Here is a 19,569-nt window from a genome sequence, read left to right as displayed (position 1 = left end):
CCACACGGCGCCCCGCCCCGCCCTCCTGTCGCCCCGCCCCCTCGCCCGCCTGTCGGGGGCTCAGCGCTCATTTGGCTCAACTCCCTTATTCCTTAGCAGACCCCTCCGCCTCCCCGTTGCCCAGAAGGAGAAGCACGCGGGGCCTCCAATCTTCCAGAGAGTGAATCTAAACCCACCTACAATAAAAGTCTGGAGTCTACGGGCTCTACTCCAGAGCATCTCCTGCTTAATCTTTCTTTCCTTTGTTAGGGCCGTTTGTCTACGTAGATTAAACAAAATCGTTGGTCCTGATACGCTGTCATCATTGCTCCATAAACGATCTCTCTCTCTCCCCCCTTTAGCCCTCCCTCTCCCTCTTTCCTTTCCTCTCTGTCAAATATGTGTATGTAACCATGTATGTACATAAACACATGTAAATCTCACCATCTTATTCCCCAACTCCCAAAGAAATCACTATCCTGTTTGTAGTCATCATTTCCTTACGTATATATGTTTATCACAAATACATGTAGCTTTAAAAAGCTTAGATTCTTTTTGAATTTCATAAGATTTATGTCTTCCCCTATGCAGTTCTGGGACTTGTTTCACTCAACATGTTGAGGTTCGTCCAGCTGTAGTATATGTGTCATTTATTTGTTTCATTGCTGTACACTATACCCATTCTTAAAAAAATATATTTTATTGATTTTTTACAGAGAGGAAGGGAGAGGGATAGAGAGTTAGAAACATTGATCTGCTGCCTCCTGCACACTCCCTACTGGGGATGTGCCTGCAACCAAGGTACATGCCCTTGACCGGAATCGAACCTGGGACCCTTCAGTCCGCAGGCCGTCGCTCTATCCACTGAGCCAAACCTATTAAGGCTATTCTACCCATTTCTTGGTGGTCATGTCTCCTGGTGTACGGTGCAGGTTACTCTTGGGCATTCTTTCCTGTCACACAGCCACTAATTTCAGCTTCTCATCATCTTGTGTTAGAACCAGGGCAGTAGCTGCCTAACAGACACCCCTCCTGACTTCACCACCTCCAATCCACTGCCCACATTGCTGCCAAAGGGTTCCTTCTAGAAGCCATTACTGGCTCCCATTGTCTGTAGGGGAAGTCAAAAGTGAGTCCTACCAGGCTCCTGGTCTCATTTTCTTCCTGTTGCCTCCACTTCCCCACCCTGCTTTCACTTTATGATCCAGCAACCTTTACTGATTCCCGTAAATATCAAGCTATTGTACAAACTCAACTCATTGTATATGCTACTCTCTCTTCCTGGAATGTTCTTACCCTACTTTCTAATGAACGTCTCCTTCCCTCAGAAGTAAATACTATCCTGAATGAAGCATTTCTCATTCCCATGCATTTCTTTAAACTTCTGCTACATATACACAAGCACTTTTTCCTTGATCTTGTCGTTCACAGTGATTTTGAAATGGAGGGGAGGGAGAACTAGGGCAGATGAGGAAAAAAACCTTATAGGATTTGTGTTGATAGCAATGTAGCAGGGCCCTGTGTCCCCCTCCCTATTACCAGCCAAAAGACTGGTAACAGTGCCAATACCCCTTGCCTCATTGACCTTGCACAAAGATGCTAGATGTCTTGGGAAGCAAGGGACACCCTGATACAGTGAAGAATCTTTGCCCATCCTGCACAACCTCAAAGATCCAGGTGCTCATTTCAGGATTCTGTTTTATATTCAATCATAGAGTAGCTTTTGTAAAATTTTAAAATTCACAACATTTCCCAGTAATGCAAGTTCTTGTTAACTGAAGGAAGATTATACTTTTATTCATTCAGACCTTGACTAAACACCATTCACCGTTTCAGGAAACCATGTCACATACAACAATGTGTGGAATTTGTGTCTCCAGATTCAACCAGCTCTCAACTATCACAGTGATTCTACTTAGGAGCAAACATCTGACTTTATCATATTTCCTAGTGTAGTTGTACCCAAGCATATGCATAATGAGCACACTGACATATTTAACTTACAATGAATATATATTTTATTATAGGATAACTTTCGTTATATTTCTCCCTTACTAGGTTAGGTTCGCGTCTTAGTTCATTTGGGTGGCAATAACAAAATATCACAGACTGTGTAACTTATAAACAACAGAAATTTATTTCTCACAGTTCTGGAAGCTGGCTGTCCTAGGTCAGGGTGCCAGCATAGTCTGGTGAAGGCCCTTTTCTGGGGTGCAGACTTCTCATCGTGTCCTGGCAATGTGGAGGAGAGGCAGACATTATCATTTTTGTTTTACAGCTTCTATCTCAAAGTCCTAGTGGTAGACTCAGCATTCAAATGCAGATCTGACTCAGAAGCTGGTGCTTGAGAAGGACCGCATGCACAGAGATCCAGAGGAGGCCTCCCAGAAATAGACGCATCCCAGAAACAAAAACACTACGTGGAGGATAAGCCACAGCCCTAGATCCGCAAGGATCTTCCTTTTCAACCTGAGCGAGAGTTGGTACTTAGTTCATTGGAGATTTTAGAATCGTTTCTCCAGTGTCATCACTCCTGGGCAAGAAGCACAGGGCATGTTGATATTTTCCTGGCAGTAAACACATGTTAAGGGAGATTTGATAGAAAGATAGAAATAGGGTTTTTATTGTCAGGGCTTGCCTCCTCTCATATAGCCTGCACCCAGCATCCAGCACACCTGCATGATCAGGTAATTTCCAGACCTCTTTGCCCTGGTGAGGGTGCTGTGGGAACCCCAAGTAATGTAGGGGAAGAGAGATGCCCCTGGAGCCTAGCTAGTACTGTTATGTGTCTGCCAAAGGGGTGGCTCGGTGTCTGCCACCCACCTTTAGCTTTCCGAAAGGCAGGGGGACAAGGGGCCACCTCCCTTGAGAAAGTGGAAGCCTGACTGATGCGAGGTCCCAGGGCAGCAGGCTCGCCTCTTCCCCCGGACCCTTTCAGCTGTCTGCTTCGGATTGACAGAGGCATCTGGATGCTAAAAATACCTTAGTGAACAAGTACTCCCTATTCCAACTAAAGCTCAACACCACGGCCATCAGGACTGAGCTTCCTCTTGCAAAAGAGCTTTTCAAGTTTTCCGACCCCATCCCCGAGCCGCAGGAGCCCATGGTCATCTTCTGCTCTGTCAGCTTTGCTGGGTGATGAGTGAGACCCTTCCCACCTCACTGTCCTCTTGTCCTTCCCCTCCCTGCCTCCAGGAAAAGGGGCAGAGGGGGAGGTGAGGGCCCCGTGGCCAGGGGGGTGGGGAAGGGGAGGTGGCCTGCCCATTTATAGGCTTGGCTTTGGGATGCTGAAGGTGCTAAAATAGCAGCGAGGACAAGAGGCTTGGCTCAGTGTTAGGGACCTGCCCCGCTGCCTGAAAGCCTGTGAGATGACAATAGGGAAAATGGAGAACGTGGAGGTCTTCACTTCTGAAGGCAAGGGCAGGGGCCTGAAGGCCACGAAGGAGTTCTGGGCTTCGGACGTCATCTTTGCCGAGCGGGCTTATTCTGCAGTGGTTTTCGACAGGTATGAAATGTGGGGACTTGCCTTCTGTTCTCCTGTTGGTTTGGCTAGTGCCAAACTCTAAAATACTGTGCTCTCAAAATCATCAGGAAAGAGAGATAAAACCCATGGGATCATTTGGAACCAAATGGCGTTTCTGCCAGCTGTTAGCTGACATAACTTTTTCTGCAAAGACTCATTGCCAATGTGATTTGCTCTGGTCCCTCGGAGGGTTGTAAAAGTGAGCGAGGGCTTTGGGGCACTTCCTTACAACGCCAGTGAGCTGGGCTGAGTGAGTGTGCTGGGTGTGGTGAGCGTGGAGGGAAAGTAGGGAAGAGCGGGTGTAGTGTTGTGGAAAACACTTTCTTACAGGAGGCTCCTAATTGGGGAGACTTTAAAAAGGAATTGTAGATACATAGGTAACACTGGAATGCATTTATCTTTGAAAAATTAGAATCTCACAAACCAAGCTGGAATCCCTTTTTACCTTTCCCACCCCTAATCCCAGTCCCCTCTATCTTTCCCCAGAGATAATCCCTGTAATGGTTTTAATGTGTTTCCTTCTAGAATGTTCTTGTATTATAACATACATATACCTGCACTTATCAAAATGGACAGCTGTAGTTTGTCTATTTTTTTTTTTTTACAGAAATGGTATCATTCTTCAGATGTTATTCTAGAACTTACTCTTTTTCACTAAACATGTTTTTGATACTTATTCCCATGGGAACTATAAGTCTATAGATATGTCTTTTAAATCCACAAAGACCTACGTCTTTTACCCACATGTAGATATCTCCATGTTGACCCATATGCTATCTGGATTAACTGCCGTAAATATTCCACCCTGTAAACATGTGAAACTTTATTTATCCATTCCCCCATTGAAAGACATTTGTGGTTTCCAATTTTTTATAAAAATGAACATTTCTGAGATTAAAACCCTTGCCTATGTCCACTAGTACATGTGTGATGACTCTCCAGGATATATGGCCAGAGGAGGGATTGCTGTGCCCTCAGGTGTGCTGTTATCAGTTTTAACAGGCTCTGTAAAGTGGCTCTGTTAGATTTACATTCCCATTTCCCCACACCCTGTTCACACTTGACCATACACTTTTAAGAGTCTCATCCCCTATTGACAACTAGTGGGGCAACACCTCATATTTTTAAAGTTATACTAAATCTTTATTTTAGCTTTGGCTGGTGTAGCTCAGTTGATTGGGCTTCGGCCTGTACACCGAAAGGTTGCTTGTTCGATTCCTTGTCAGGGCACTTGCCTGAGTTGTGGGCTTGATCCTCAGTAGGGGACGTGCAGGAGGCTGCTGATTGATGTTTCACACTCACATCGATGCTTCTTTCTCTTTCTCCCTCTCCCTTTCTCTCTTTGTAAAAATATTTTTTACATACGTATTTAAAAACAAAAAACAAAAAAACAAAAAACCCAGTTGCACATTGATTAAATATGACAAACTTCTCTGAACCCAAAGTTGGGGTGACCTGCCTGTCTTTTATGTGGCCTGAATCAGGATGGCCTCTGATAATCTAGGCTTTGAGGTTGGCTCACTGGACTGATCATCCTAAGAATGAACATTGCTTTTTAGACATAATTGGACTACATTTGATTCTGGAGAAATTCTTTTTTTCTGCCTACCGAGACTTTCAGGGAAAAGGCAGTGAACATATGGGGCATATGGCTGACCACCATTTGAAGAGTATAAGGGCAGCTAAGCCCCCTTGTCCTACTTCATTAATTTGTGTGTGTGTGTGTGTGTGTGTGTGTGTGTGTGTGTGTTGGGGATGGAGGTGAGTACAGTGAAGGAGTCAGTTGTATTCAGAATTAGATATAAAAATCTAGAAACACAAAAATTCTGAACAATGATGTTGATGCTGTCATTTTGCCTTCTTTAGCACACCTTCACTGGTGCCTCCAATTCCCCAAAGGAAATATAGACAAACAGTTTCCCTTTCATGAATGTTTGGATTTGAATGAGTTTTCCTTCTTGTATAAAAGTAAAACTTAGGCCCAGCTGGCATGACTCAGTTGAGCATCGACCTATGAACCAGGAAGTCATGGTTCGATTCCTGGTCAAGGGCACATGCCTGGGTTGCTGGCTCGATCCCTAGTGTGGGGCATGCAAGAGGCAGCCGATCAATGATTCTCTCTCATCATTGATGTTTCTAACTCTCCCTCTCTAAAGTAAATAAAAATATATTTTAAAAATATATCTTCACATTCTTAACCTTGTTGTTTATTTCCTTCCAGCTTGTTTTATTTATTTTAAAAATTGATTTTTAGAGAGAGTGAAAGGGAGAGGGAGAGAGAGAGAGACAGAAACATTGATGACCGGCTGCCTTCTGTATGTCCTCCACTGGGGATTGAGCCCGCAACCCAGGCATGTGACCTGACCGGAATCAAACGGGCAACCTCTTGGAGCATGGGATGAAGCTCAACCAACTGAGCTACACCTGCTGGGCTTCTTCCAGTTTGTTTAAAAAGAGAGGCATCTGTTTTTACTACTCAGCTGGAATCTTATTTTACAAAATATTATGTTTCTTTATTCACTCAATAATTTAATTATCTTCTGTATCACTAGACACTCTTCACAAGCATAGTATTTAATGGCTGGATGCTATCCTTCTCTTTTTTTATGACTGGACAATTAGGCTGTTTACATGTTTTTGTCACTATAAATAACTAATCACTCATTTGAAGTAATAACTACAAAACCAACCTTAGTGGACATCACAGATAAACTGCTACATAAAATATTATTATTCAATAGTAATAAAAATTAGGATGATTGTGGTAAATAATGTTTAAAATAATTTTTTTAAAACCTAAAAGAGATACTTTTGAAAGGTGATTTGCCCAAATTTATCAGTGCAAAGGTGAGGGTAGACTCTTTCTTTGGGTATACCTGAGCCAGCCTGGAGAGGTGCCAAAAGGTAACTGTGTACATGCGGTCCTCCCTCTCTGTGAGACTTCGCTACTGTAGATGAGAAACCTGACTGAGGAGGTAGGACTGAGTCACCCACAAAGTCATTCTATAAAAGAGGCCGGCTTGAATCCAGGTGTTAACCTAAAAATTAAAGGCCAAAAGTGAGAGGCAACATGCATCTATTTGAGATTAAAAAAAAAAAAAGAAGAGAAAAAAGAATAGCTATTCAGGACACACTGGTTCAGGCAGAAACCCAAATGGTGTTCTGATCAGGAGACAAAAGCAATGGGCATGGATGGGAAATGGAAGGGGAACAATTACATTAATGGGAGGAAGGCATTTCTATTGGTGCAGATAAGCTAACAGTGACACGAATTCTAAAGAATGTTTGTAATTTTCAGTCTGATAGTCATAATATCTGCTTTCTTGTTATCTCTGCAAACTTTTCTTTGGGATCTAATGTTGCTATAGGCCGAATGCGAAGGCTATTTTGCCCTGTTTCAAAAGTTTTTTTTTTTAAATTTCTTTAAAAATATATATATTTTCATTGATTTCAGAGAGGAAGGGAGAGGGAGAGAGAGATAGAAACATCAATGATGAGAGAAGATCATTGATCGGCTGCCTCCTGCATACCCGCTACTGGGGGATCGAGCTTGCAATCTGGGCATGTGCCCTGACCAGAAATGGAATTGTGACCTCCTGGTTCATAGGTTGACACCAAACTATTGAACCACACCGGCCGGGCCCATTTATATGATTTATTACACATGTTATTGCAAGCCAGGATTATTTAGTTCATTTTATGTCAAATGGAATGAGAAGATAATCAGTTTTAGTCTTAAGAATGCAGGGAGTTCAGCAAAATTAGATCCTTATCTTTCCTCTGCTTGGTCTTGGAAGGACTCTTCTAGCCTTCTGAAGTAGAACCTCCATCTTTTCCAAACTGTAAAATCAATTAGTTGGTTAGCCCAGTTGACCAACAGACTAAGATTGAGCACTTTTCACAATATTAATAAAATGGAATCATCACTGTCATCATAGTTGTCATTATCTTCAAACACTACCCACAACCAATAGATACATGGCCAAACTGGAATAGATTCAGAATTGAGCAGGTGAAGGAATTTGAAGCATGTTTTAAAGTAACATCAGAGAACTACTTCTAATAGCTATTTACAACTAATGACTGTCACTTGGAAGAAAAAGTGTTCTGAATTTTCTTTTAATTGATGAAAGGGTGAGAACCAGGCATCTTAAGCAGAAGTTAGAGTCATATTTCAGGTGAAAATGGGGTGGGGAGATATGGTAATTGGAAAGCTAGTCAGACCTCAAGCCATTTACTAGTAAGAATTAAATAGACTCTGGACACCCTTACCTTTAGACACACCACCTCACAATATGTCAAAATGTAGTTTTTCCTTATAACTTCTGAATGGGTTTTTATAACTTTGCTTTTAAAATTCTTATTAATTTCCATTTTGTATTTTTTGTTTTTGCCTTACATTTTTTTTGGAACCATTAAAAAGTATCAGTCCTAAACTTTTCCTGAACTACCTACAAGCTTTTAGTGCCTTGACATTGAGCCTCTATTTGCCTAATGAGTAGAATGAGCACGTTAGTGCTGTCTGGAGATGGAAAGGGCTATTTCCAAGGTTGTGCATTTTCTCGTGACAACTGGCAGAGATGATGTATGCACAGACTTGGACAATAGACTTGGTCATGTGACTCTTAAGATCTCTTCCAGCCTGGGATTCCATAGGTTGCATGAAATCTTCTATGTGCAAAGAATTCCAGTGCAGCAGGAGAGGAGTGCTAGGCTAAAATAGGAATGGAGCTTGTTCTGATTATTATTTTATTTTATTTTAGCATCAAATACAAGAGATGGAACAGGAATGGTGCTGATGAGCTGTTCTAGGAGCCAAAAATACTATTTGATTATTTTTTTAAACAGTCCCAGGTGTCTTGAATTTAGAGGGTATCTAGCCTACAGATTCCTAACCTGGGTCCATGGATCCTTAGCTAGGGAAACACCTATGATTGGAAGATCAAAGTTTTATGTGGATATGCATGCGTGTCTTTTATTTTTGTGGAGAAAGTCCATAGCTTTCATCACTTTCAAAATTACTTTCAACAAAGAAGAAGGTTGAGAACCATTGAATTTATTCGATCATCTCTTACAGATGGGGAAACTAAGGCTTAGGAGGTCACACAGGGCTGAGTCATACAGTCTAAGTCTTCACGGGCTTGTCCAGGCATCATCTCTCACTACTCATTCTCCACAAGTGGACCCAGAATTGCCCACTTAATTTTCTTTTATTCTTGTCAGTCCAATTAACAATATTTAATCTTAATAAAAGAAAGAGTACCCATCCATCAATTTTAGAAGGATCAAAATATGGTTCTGAGGGCTGAAAATGGTTAGATCCAGAAACTGATAGGTAAAAAATATAAGAATATACATGTGATAACATAGCAAAAAAAAAAAATTAAAAGTGTTTATAGTAACAAACCAGTGTATTAGTTTCTTGCTGTTGCTATAACAAATTTCCACAAATTTGGAATTTTAGTGGCATGAAAACAAATTTTACTATCTTATAGTTCTGGAGGTCAGAGATCTAAAATGGGTCCACAAGGTTAGGTTTCCTTGAGTTTTCTAGCTTCCACAGGGTGCCTGCTGTGATATTGTGTTGGGGGGTTGTGGGGAGAGTCTTGTGGGACTGAGACCTTAATCTGTGGGATCCGATGCTATCTCTAGTAGATACTCTAAGAACTGAGTTGAATTGTAAGATGCCCAGCTAGTGTCGGAGTATTGTTTGGATGGTGTAAGAAACCACTCCCACACACATTGGAATTGGTTGCAGAATCAAATCTGCATTCCTGGGCTCTATTTTCAAAGCCAGCTGGCTTCTCCTTCTCCTGCCACCTTCTTATAAGGACTCTTGTAATTACATTAGGCCCATCCCGATGATTCAAGATTATCTCCCCAGCTCGAGGACCTTACTCCTAATCACATCTTCAAAGTCCCTTTTCCCAGAAAAAGTAGCATATTCAAAGTGTCCAGTCATTAGAACACTGACATCTTGGGGAGGCTAGCCAGTCTATCGTAGCCAATAATATTAATTTCTTATTAATCCAATTTATTACAAAGATATTAAGGAAAAAAATAAAGAAGGAGCAAGGACAGTGAATTTTTTCTAAAGTTCTTTAGACAAAAATTGTACTAGCTACTGAACGATTCTGTTTAAAGAGTTGAAAGTGCCCAGGAGGGTATGTAAATGTGTATGTGTGTAGAGAACAACAAAGATGAGAACATGGAAAAAAGTAGAGAACTTCAAAGAGAAAGTACCATCAGCAGGTTTTTTGTGTGAAAATCAGACGAGTTATGAGCTTCTTCAGGGCCAGTGAAGAGAGCTGGGCTTTTAGCCAGTGCAGTTCTATGTGGGGCTGTGGGAACACTAGGATTAGCCGTGGCATATGCACAAACACTCTGTGGCCTTTAATCTGGTAACAGCTGGTGGATGGGTGGTAGGGGAGAAATGATGCTATAAATGGAAATAATTTAATAAAGGGGTTAGAGAAATCCCTAAAGTTAGCTCAGAAAATGAATGAATAACTGTTAAAGTTTTCAGATGATAACATTAAATGTTTGCGCTTGATGATGAGGATAACCACAGTAGATTCAGAACCATGCCCTTAATTTGGCAATTGTAGCTGTGAAGGTAAGACATGTTGATATGTCACATGACCTGTCATGAACTGTATTGCTGAATTTTACCAAATAATCCTTAAATGCAGAAGTTTGGGAATAATTTTCTTTAGAACATAGATGAAATCAAATGCCAGCTTGTCCCCATAACATTGTTATCTCCCCTCAGTTGCATCTGAAGATGTGTTCTGAGCAGGAGAAGAGGAGTTTGGCTCTGGCCGATGTTTGTAAATGGTTACAGCATAAGCCTGCATGCCAAAGGGCCTTCGGTTCTCCGTCACGGGCACTACACGGGTTGTGATTTGCTCCCTGACCCTGGTTGTGGCAGGTGTGGGAGGCAACTAGTAGATGTGTCTCTCTCCCCCTCTCTTTTTCCTTTCGCCCTCCTTCCCTTCCTCCCTCCTTTCCTTCCTTTCTTCCTTCCTTCCTTCCTTCCTTCCTTCCTTCCTTCCTTCCTTCCTTCCTTCCTTCTATTCACTTTTTTCTGAAAAAGCAATGAAAGAATATCCTCTGGTGAGGATTAACAATACATAAATAAGTAAGTAAGTCAGTAAATAAATAAATAATTAAGTGGGGTTTGGTTGCAGCTGGAGGGTGGGAAATGCATACAGGTTTGAGTGCATTGTGTGAACCTCATCACGTGACTTGTGGCATAGAAAAGTTTAAGGATTCTTATTTCAATAAAAGAGATTTTAAAAATAAATAGGCAACTTCTCAGAACTAAAACAAATAACCCTAAATTTATATAGAACCACAAAAGACCTCTAATAATCAAAACAATCTTGAGGAAAAACAAAATTGGGAATATTATGTTCCCTGATTTCAAACTTTACTACAAGGCTATAGTAATAAAAAACAATAAGGGATTGGCACAAAAACAGACACATTGATCAGGAAACATAATAGAGAATTAAACCCTCACTCCTATGGTCAATTAATTTACAAAATAGAAGACAAGACTATACAATGAAGGAATGATAGTGTCTTCAATAAGTTGAAAAAATTGGTCAGATACATGCAAAAAATATGAAACTAGATCACTTTCCTACATATATACAAGAGTAAACTCAAAATGGATTAAAGACTTAAATGTAAGATGCAAAACCATAAACTCCTAGAGGAAAACTCTTTGACATTGCTCTGAGTAATATATATTTTTTGGATATTTCTCCTTGGGCAAGGGTAGCAAAAGCAAAAATGAACAAATGGGACTACATCAAAATGAAAAGCTTCTGGATTGGCTGGTGTGGTTCAATGGTTGAATGTCGACCTATGAACCAGGAGGTCACAGTTGGATTCCTGGTCAGGGCATATACTCAGGTTTCAGCTTGATCCCCAGTAGGGGGTGTGCAGGAGGCAGATGATTGATGATTCTATCTCATCATTGATGTTTTTCTCTCTCCCTCTCCCTCACCCTTCCTCTCTCTGAAATCAATAAAAACATTTAAAAAGAAAGCCCTCACCAGTTTTGCTCAGTAGTTAGAGTGTCAGCCTGCAGACTGAAGGGTCTCAGGTTCAATTCCAGTCAAGGGCAGGTACCTTGGTTGCAAATTTGATCCCCGCCCCAGTCAGGGCTCGTGCATGTCTCCCTCAATTGATGCTTAAATCTCTCTGTCCCCAGTCCCCCTCTCTAAAAATCAATGTAGCTTGATCAGCATGGCTCAGTAGTTGAGCGTCAACCTATTAAACAGGAGATCAGGGTTCAATTCCCCGTTAGGGCACATGCCTAGGTTGGGGGCTCAAACCCCAGTATGGGGCATGCAGGAGATAGCCAATCAATGATTCTCTCATCATTGATGTTTCTGTCTCTCCCTCTCCCTTCCACTCTGAAATCAATAAAAATACATATTTTAAAAAAAACAATGGAAAAAACATCCTCAGGTGAGGATTAACTAGATACAAAAATAAAAAAGAAATGAAAAGCTGTGTACAGTGAAGGAAACCATCAGCAAAACAAAAAGACAATCTACTGAGTGGAGGAAGATACTTGCCAACGATACAGCTGATAAGGGGTTAATATTCAAGTTATGTAAAGGATTCATACAACTTAACATTAAAAAAACCCAAACAGGTCAATTAAAAAATGGGCAAAAGACCTGAATAGACATTTCTCCAAAGAGGACATACAGATGGCCAATAGACATATGAAAAGATGCTCAATTAAAACCACAATGAGATATTATCTCACACCTGTCAGAATGGCTAACATCAAAAAATCAACAAACAAGTGTCAAGGATGTGGAGAAAAGGGAGCCCTAGTGCACTGTTGGTGGGATTGTAAATTGGTGCAGCCACCGTGGAAGACAGTACGAGGTTCCTCAGAAAATAAAAAATAGAACTACTATATAACACAGCCATCCAAGTTTTGGGTATTTACTCAAAGAAATCCAAAACATTAATTGTAAAAGACATACACACCCCTATATTTATTGCAGCATTATTTACAATAGCCAAGATATGGAAGCAATCTAAGTTTCCACCGATAGACAAATAGATAAGGAAGGTGTGGTACATATATACAATGGAATATTACTCAGTAATAAAAAAAGAATGAATTTTGCTATTTGTGACAACTTGGATGGACCTAGAGGGTATTATGCTAACTGAAATAAGTAAAAAAAGATAGACAAATACCATATGATTTCACTTTTTCACTTACAGTTTGTGGAACCAACCAAACAAACAAAAAAACAGAAACAAACTCATGAATACAGAGAATATTTTGATGGATGCTAGATGGGAGGGGGACTTGGAGGCAGGTGAAAAAGTGGAGGAGATTAAAAACAGTCATGTGGATTTAAGGTACAGAATTGAGAATATAGCCAATAATATTGTAATAACTATGTATGGTATCAGATGGGTACTAGATTTCTCAGGGGGATCATTTCGTAAGGTATATAAGTGTGTAATCACTATGTTGTACACCCGAAGCTCATGTAAAATTGTATATCAACTGTAATTAAAAAATTAAAAAAATTTAATCCCTAGCTGGTTTGGCTCAGTGGATAGAGTGTCAGCCTGGGGACTGAAGGGTCCCAGGTTTAATTCCAGTCAAGGACACATACCCAGGTTGCACACTGAATCCCCAGTGGGGGGCACACAGGAGGCAGCTGATCAATGATTCATCATTGATGTTTCTATTTCTCTCTCCCTCTCCCTTCCTCTCTGAAATCAATAAAAATATATTTAAAAAAAGTAAAAAAATTAAAAAGAAATAAAAGTGGTACATATATACAATGGACTATTACTTGGTCATAAAAAAGAATAAAATCTTACTATTTGCAACAACATGGATGGACCTAGAGGGTATTATGCTAAGTGAAATAAGTCAGATAGAGATAGACCATATGATTTCATACCACATAATTTCACTTGTGGAGTGTCTAAAAAAACAAAATAAATAAACAGAACGCATTAAGAAGTACAAACTGGCAGTTACAAAGTAATCACAGAGTCAGCATTGGCAATACAGCCAATATTTTGTAATAACTATATATGGTGTTGGGTGGGTACTGGTATTAACTGTGGGATCACTGTGTAAATTATATAAATGTCTAACAACTATGCTGTGTACCTGAAGCTACAATATTGAATATCAATTGTAATTATACATTTTTTCCAATTATTTAAAAAGGAAAGCAAACATTTGCTAACCTTTGTTCCATGACATACTTTTTACTGGGTTCATATAGAGGCTTTAAGTGGCAAAACAAACAAACAAACAAACAAAAAACAAACAATAGGCAATCCCTAGGCTTGGTGTGAGGAAGCAGTACCACCAAACTTCTTACACTAAAATATGATAATAGTGCAAACAAGAATTCAGCAATGCTCCTCAAAGGTTTAAACAAGCCATTTAAAAATGACATTAGGTAGATGCCATTGGGAAAAGAAGCCAACTCTGGTTGTATTTCTCTCTCCTCTCTGCAAAAGCCTTCCATAGCTCCCGTTTGCCTGCAGAATAAGGATATATTTCTGTGAGTCTCATTCCAGGTTCCCCATAGTCTAGTCATCTTTCTAACATTATTTCCCAATGTGGTACAACCTATGATCTCGTCAAATAGCTATTTTGTCTCCTATACATGCCCGTTCCCTTTACATGGATGCTCTTGACTAATTCCAGGGGCTGTCCATAGGAGAACTTGACATTCTTTGAGTACAAACTTGGCCCAACTTCAGAGGATCAGAACCATGTCTCCTTCCCTCCTGGATGACTGCCTTCCCAGGTTCCTCCCCTCCTTCACCTCAGTGGGAGTCAGGTCTTCTTCCATCATCCCTACAGCACTCCTGGGCTGCATGCCTCACCTTGCTTACATGTGTTAATGTCCCAGCCCAGCCTGGGGACTGCTCAAAGGCACGGGTTGTGTCTTGTCTATTTTTAAGGCCCTCCATCCCCTAGCTAGATGCACAGTACATAATAGTTACCCAATACCTACTTGTGAAAGGAAGGAAGAGTGCGAGAGAAGTAATTGAAAATATTGTAAGATGGGCAAAGGACCTGAATAGACACTTCTCCAAAGGGGACATACAGATGGCCCATAGACATATGAAAAAAATGCTCAAAGTCACTAATCATCAGAGAAATGCAAATTAAAACCACGAGATATCACCTCACCTCTGTTAGAATGGCTGTCATCACTAAATCAACAAATAACAAGTGCTGGCGAGGATTTGGAGACAAGGGAACATTAGTTCACTGTTAGTGGGAATGCAGACTGGTGCAGCCATTATGGAAAAACAGAAGGAGTTTCCTCAAAAATCTAAAAATGGAACTGCTGTTTGACCCAGCAATACCACTCTGGTAATATATCCTAAAAACCCGAAACATCAATCAGAAAGAATAGATGCAGCCTTATGTTCACAGCAACATTATTTACAATAGCTAAGATTTGGAAACAGCCCAAGTGCCCATCAGCAGATGAGTGGATGAATAAGCGGTGGTATATTTACACAATGGAATACTATGCAGCTATGAAAAAGAAGGATCTCTCACCCTTTGGGACAGCATGGATGGACCTAGAGACTATTATACTAAGTGAAATAAGCCAATCAGAGAAAGACAAATATCACATGCTCTCACTTATTTGTGGAATCTAATGAACAAAGTGAATTGACCAACAAAATAATCCCTGAGGCATGGAGGCATGGAACAGACTGACATATCTTGGGGGTGGGAGGGTGGGGAATGAGAAGAAATAAACCAAAGTACTTATATACTTATATGCCTTGCCCATGGATACAGACAATAGTGTGGCGAAGGCCTAGGGGGAGGGGTGGAGGCTGGGCGGAGAGAGGTAAAGGTGGGGGGAACTGGGGACATCTGTAATACTGTCAACAACAACAAATATATATATTTAAATAAAATAAAAAAATATTGTGTAGTTCTCTGGGTACCTGAGGGATGGGGTGTTCTTTAAGATATGCCTCCTGCCCCTTGAATTCTGAGGGGAGTCCTCCTGGCTGGCTGAGAGTGTTTAAGCAGCCAGCCAGCCAGAACTGTTGGTCCCCTGCTCTCTGGCTACACTCTAGAGGGCTCGCCTCACTTGCAGAGACCTTCCCTGTGTGTTTATCTGCCCAGTAATTGGTTATTTCCATACAAGGAGCTGAGCAGCAGCTGCCCTTCCATGCCCCTTGACTGTGACAGATGACATAACCCAGTGCCCGCAGAGCAAAGAGTGAGTGGGGACCCGCTGGCTGGGGCAAGCACACTCAGGGCTGCAGGCAGACCAGGTGGGCTTAGCGGCTCCCTTTGCCCTGTGTGCTGGGAGCAGTGTCAGGCCTGAGACCCCTTTGAGAATAACATCCCTGTGAGGATGTTGATCAGGGGGTTGTTGTGAAGGTTTAACAGAAGGGAATTGGTTGAAAACACATTTCAAAGTGTGGTGTGAATGGGACTCTTGGGGGACTGGGAAACAGACTAGAAGAGAGACTTGCTGGCGACCAGCCAGCCACACCGTCTGGATGACGCACTTTCTCTTGGAATCCACCAGGTTGGAGGGCTTCATGTCTTTTGGATTTTCTCTTATGTGAGCTGTGAAGAAGGGGATAATGTGTTTCTGTGGAGGAAGTACCCTTTCACCCCACAGGGTCCTCTTCCAGCCCGGAGGTCTTCCTCTCCATTGGCTGCCAGAGAAACAGTGGGTGCTGAAGGGGTGCAGAAGCTCGTACTTACGTGGCTCAGCGTGGCTATGTGACACATGGATGGGGAACTGGGCTGGTGGTACTGAGCACTCACCCTGTGCCAGGGTCTGAGCTAGTTTACTCGTTATTTCATTCAACCCTCCAGATCACTTCAGGAGTGGTGAGATTTTAAAATTTCTTTTTGAAAAAAAAATATGTTTTTATTGATTTTTAGAGAGGAAGGGAGAGGGAGAGAGAGAGAGAAACATCAATGATGAGAGAGAATCATTGATTGGTTGCCTCCAGCATGCCCCCTACTGGGGATCAAGCCCACAACCCGGGCATGTGCCCTGACCAAGAATAGAACCTTGATCTCCTGGTTCATAGGTCGATGCTCAACCACTGAGCCACACAGGCCAGGCTTGGAATTTCTTTGTAATTTTCTTCTTGCTTGAATTTTTAAAATAGTATGCTTCATTAAAAAAGTAATAGTCATTAGTTTAAGAGGTTATCAAGATCTAGGTGTTGCTATTCTCGTTTTCACATAAGGAAACCAAGGCTCAGAGAGGTTAGAGTACTTGCTTGAGGTCACACAGCCAGTAGATACTAGAATCCGGAATTGAACCCAACCCAGACTGACTCCAGGTCTGACTTTCCATAATACCCATCCTGCCACCAGTGTAAGGAGATGGAGAGCAGAAGGACACAATTTTAAAACTTCCCCTTCCTGCCTACCCGATACTTCCTTGCACACTCCACTGGAAGGAGTGGGATTTAAGTTTTCTCTCATCTCCAGATGTTGTAAATGTTTCCCTCCACGGCCCGTGTGGTTCAGGATTCAGGATCTGGAAGAGGAGCGGCACACACACGAAAGGGAAAAGACAGGAGATAATTTGGGAATATTGGGGGGCCAGGCGGGTAAGTCCAACTAAGGAGGAAGGACTTCCACCGTGCTCAGGCCGCACCAACCATTTTATAGTCAGAGGTAAACAAGGCAGTGGTTACCATAGTTACACAGTTCTTGTGAGTTTCACCTGTTTTGACCATAGTTACACTTCCTGCACTTCCCTCAGCCCTTTAGCTTCCCAGGTAAGATCTGGGAGTGTTATAAGGTCAAGCGTAATTATGCTAAGAGGGCTGTGCCCTCTAAGCTGGGACTTGTTTGTGACTTTGCCAGCAGGTCAGTCCGAGGCTCAACCCTATATCGGTTCCCCACATCCAGAGTCTTGCTGCTCAGAGTTGTAGCATCAGGATCACCTGGAGCTTGTTAGAAATGGAGGGTCTCGGACCCCACCCCAGACCCACTGAATTAGAACCCGTTTTTTTTAAAAGATCTCTGATGACGTGATGCCCACCAGAGTCTGAGAAGCCCTGCTTCGCATCACAGCGTCTCCCTTCCTTCTCAGTTAAGCCTCACCAGCAGTGAGGTACTGGGGAGAAAGGTCGACCTCACTCTTAGGGGATCTAAATTAGGAGATTACTCACACGCTGGGCTTCTCCAACCTTTAAAGCTGGACTCCAGGCCCCAGAAGAACTGGGATGGAATCTAAAACAGGCGTGTGAGCCTGCAGACAAGAGTTTGGTAGTTAACACTTGGAACCCACTATGACAGCGGTTCTCAACCTGTGGGTCACGACCCCTTTGGCGGTCGAATGACCCTTTCACAGGGGTCGCCTCAGACCATCCTGCATACCAGATATTTACATGACGGTTCATAACAGTAGCAACATTACAGGTATGAAGTAGCAACGAAAATAATTTTATGGTTGGGTCACAACATGAGGAATGGTATTTAAAGGGCCAGAAGGTTGAGAACCGCTGCACTATGACTTCATCATGAGAAAAAGAATCATTTCAAAATCATCACATTTTATTTTCTTTTTTAAAAAATTTGTTGCTGAGAGAGAGAGAGAGAGAGAGAGAGAGAAGGAGAGTTTTGTTGTTCCACTTGTTTATGCATTCATCGGTCGATTCTTGTATGTACCCTAATCAGAGACCAAACCCACAACCTTGGCGTTTGAGGACAACGCTCTAACCAACTGAGCACCCAGCCAGGACGCATTTTCTTCTTCTGAAAAGTAATGAGAAGTTTATTATAGCAGAGTGATTGTAAAGAATCGTGTGAGCTAGTATGGTGACATATTATTGAACTGATATTGAATTGATTCAAGACCTGATAAGTGGTTATATACATGATTGTAAAGGTCCACCACCCAGTATGGGATGAAGTTATTTTTTTCTTATTTTTTAAATATGTTCTTATTGATTTCAGAGAGGAAGGGAGCGGGGGAGAGAGAAACATCAACGATGAGAGAAAATCAATGACCAGCTGCCTCCTGCACGCCCCCTACTGGGGATTGAGCCCGCAAGCCCAGCTTGTGCTGGGCTGGGGTGAAGTTTATTTTGCCTCACTCCAGGGCTCTGTGTCTCGCCTTCTCCTGGACAAAGTGGTTATTAGTGACTTTGAAGACAGGAGGGGCATTCCACTGAATTTCCTATGGACATACCTGTAGTTCGTGGCAGGTAGACTATTCTCTAAGCAGGCGCTGTTGAAGTGTTTTGAGTCAGTTCCCTGGAGCCTGGAGGCAAGTGCCATAGCAGGTGTATTCGCTCCCTTTGTGCCAGGTTAGGAAGATCTGCCCTAATGAGACAGCCAGGCAGTGCCAGGGTGCATACCCAGTGCAGGCCATAAGGGGGCGCTGTCTGCACAGGATTTAAAAACAATAACAAAACTAGTAAAAGTCAGTTGTCACCGTGCCCCAGCAATCCTAAACAATGTTAGAGGCGAAATACTCTTCCTTGAAAAAAAAAATCTATATTGCTCTAAAAAAAAAGATTGCTGTTGAGTAAACTTCAAATCAGCACATTTAAAAATTACTTATCCTTGAACAAACATTGTATTCTGCCTGGAAGTTAATTCGGAGGACTCTCATTTGGGTTGCCAGCCCCTAACACATGCGCACTTGGCTGCACTGTTTGCTGTCAGGTAAGTTTTTAGGGTTCAGAGTGGTTGGAACTTACGCTGGCCACAGTGGTGTCTCCAGTCTCCGAGACACCACCTCTCCCTGCGGTGTAAGCAGCTTAGAATTCAGCAGTGAAAGGTAAAGGAGCAGAACTTCTGTCATTCTAGGTGACCACTTGGAGTTTTTATTAGCTTCTAAAAGAATATGTTTTTATTGATTTTAGAGAGGAAAGGAGAGGGAGAGAGAACCATCAATCGGCTGCCTCCTATTGGGGATGTGGGGGTTGAGCCAGCAACCTGGGCATTGTGCCCTGACCAGGAACTGAACAGGGGAAATTGTGATGCATGGGATGACACTCAACCTACTGAACCCGGAGGCCAG

General features: G+C 42.0%; 1 protein-coding gene across 2 annotated transcripts in view; it reads left to right on the top strand.

Moving 5' to 3' along the window:
• Positions 1-3,250: 3,250 nt before the first annotated feature.
• The window catches only part of SMYD1 (SET and MYND domain containing 1), a 38,093-nt gene continuing 21,774 nt past the window's right edge, over positions 3,251-19,569 (top strand). For both annotated transcript variants that reach the window (XM_006763976.2, XM_006763975.2), the window contains exon 1: positions 3,251-3,484. In XM_006763976.2, coding sequence (XP_006764039.1) covers positions 3,348-3,484 — 137 coding nt within the window. In that variant the 5' untranslated portion in view covers positions 3,251-3,347. The remainder of the gene's footprint in view (positions 3,485-19,569) is intronic.

Source organism: Myotis davidii, unplaced genomic scaffold (assembly GCF_000327345.1).
Source record: "Myotis davidii unplaced genomic scaffold, ASM32734v1 scaffold339, whole genome shotgun sequence".
Taxonomy (NCBI): Eukaryota; Metazoa; Chordata; class Mammalia; order Chiroptera; family Vespertilionidae; genus Myotis; species Myotis davidii.
This window is presented reverse-complemented; position numbering and strand designations above follow the sequence as displayed.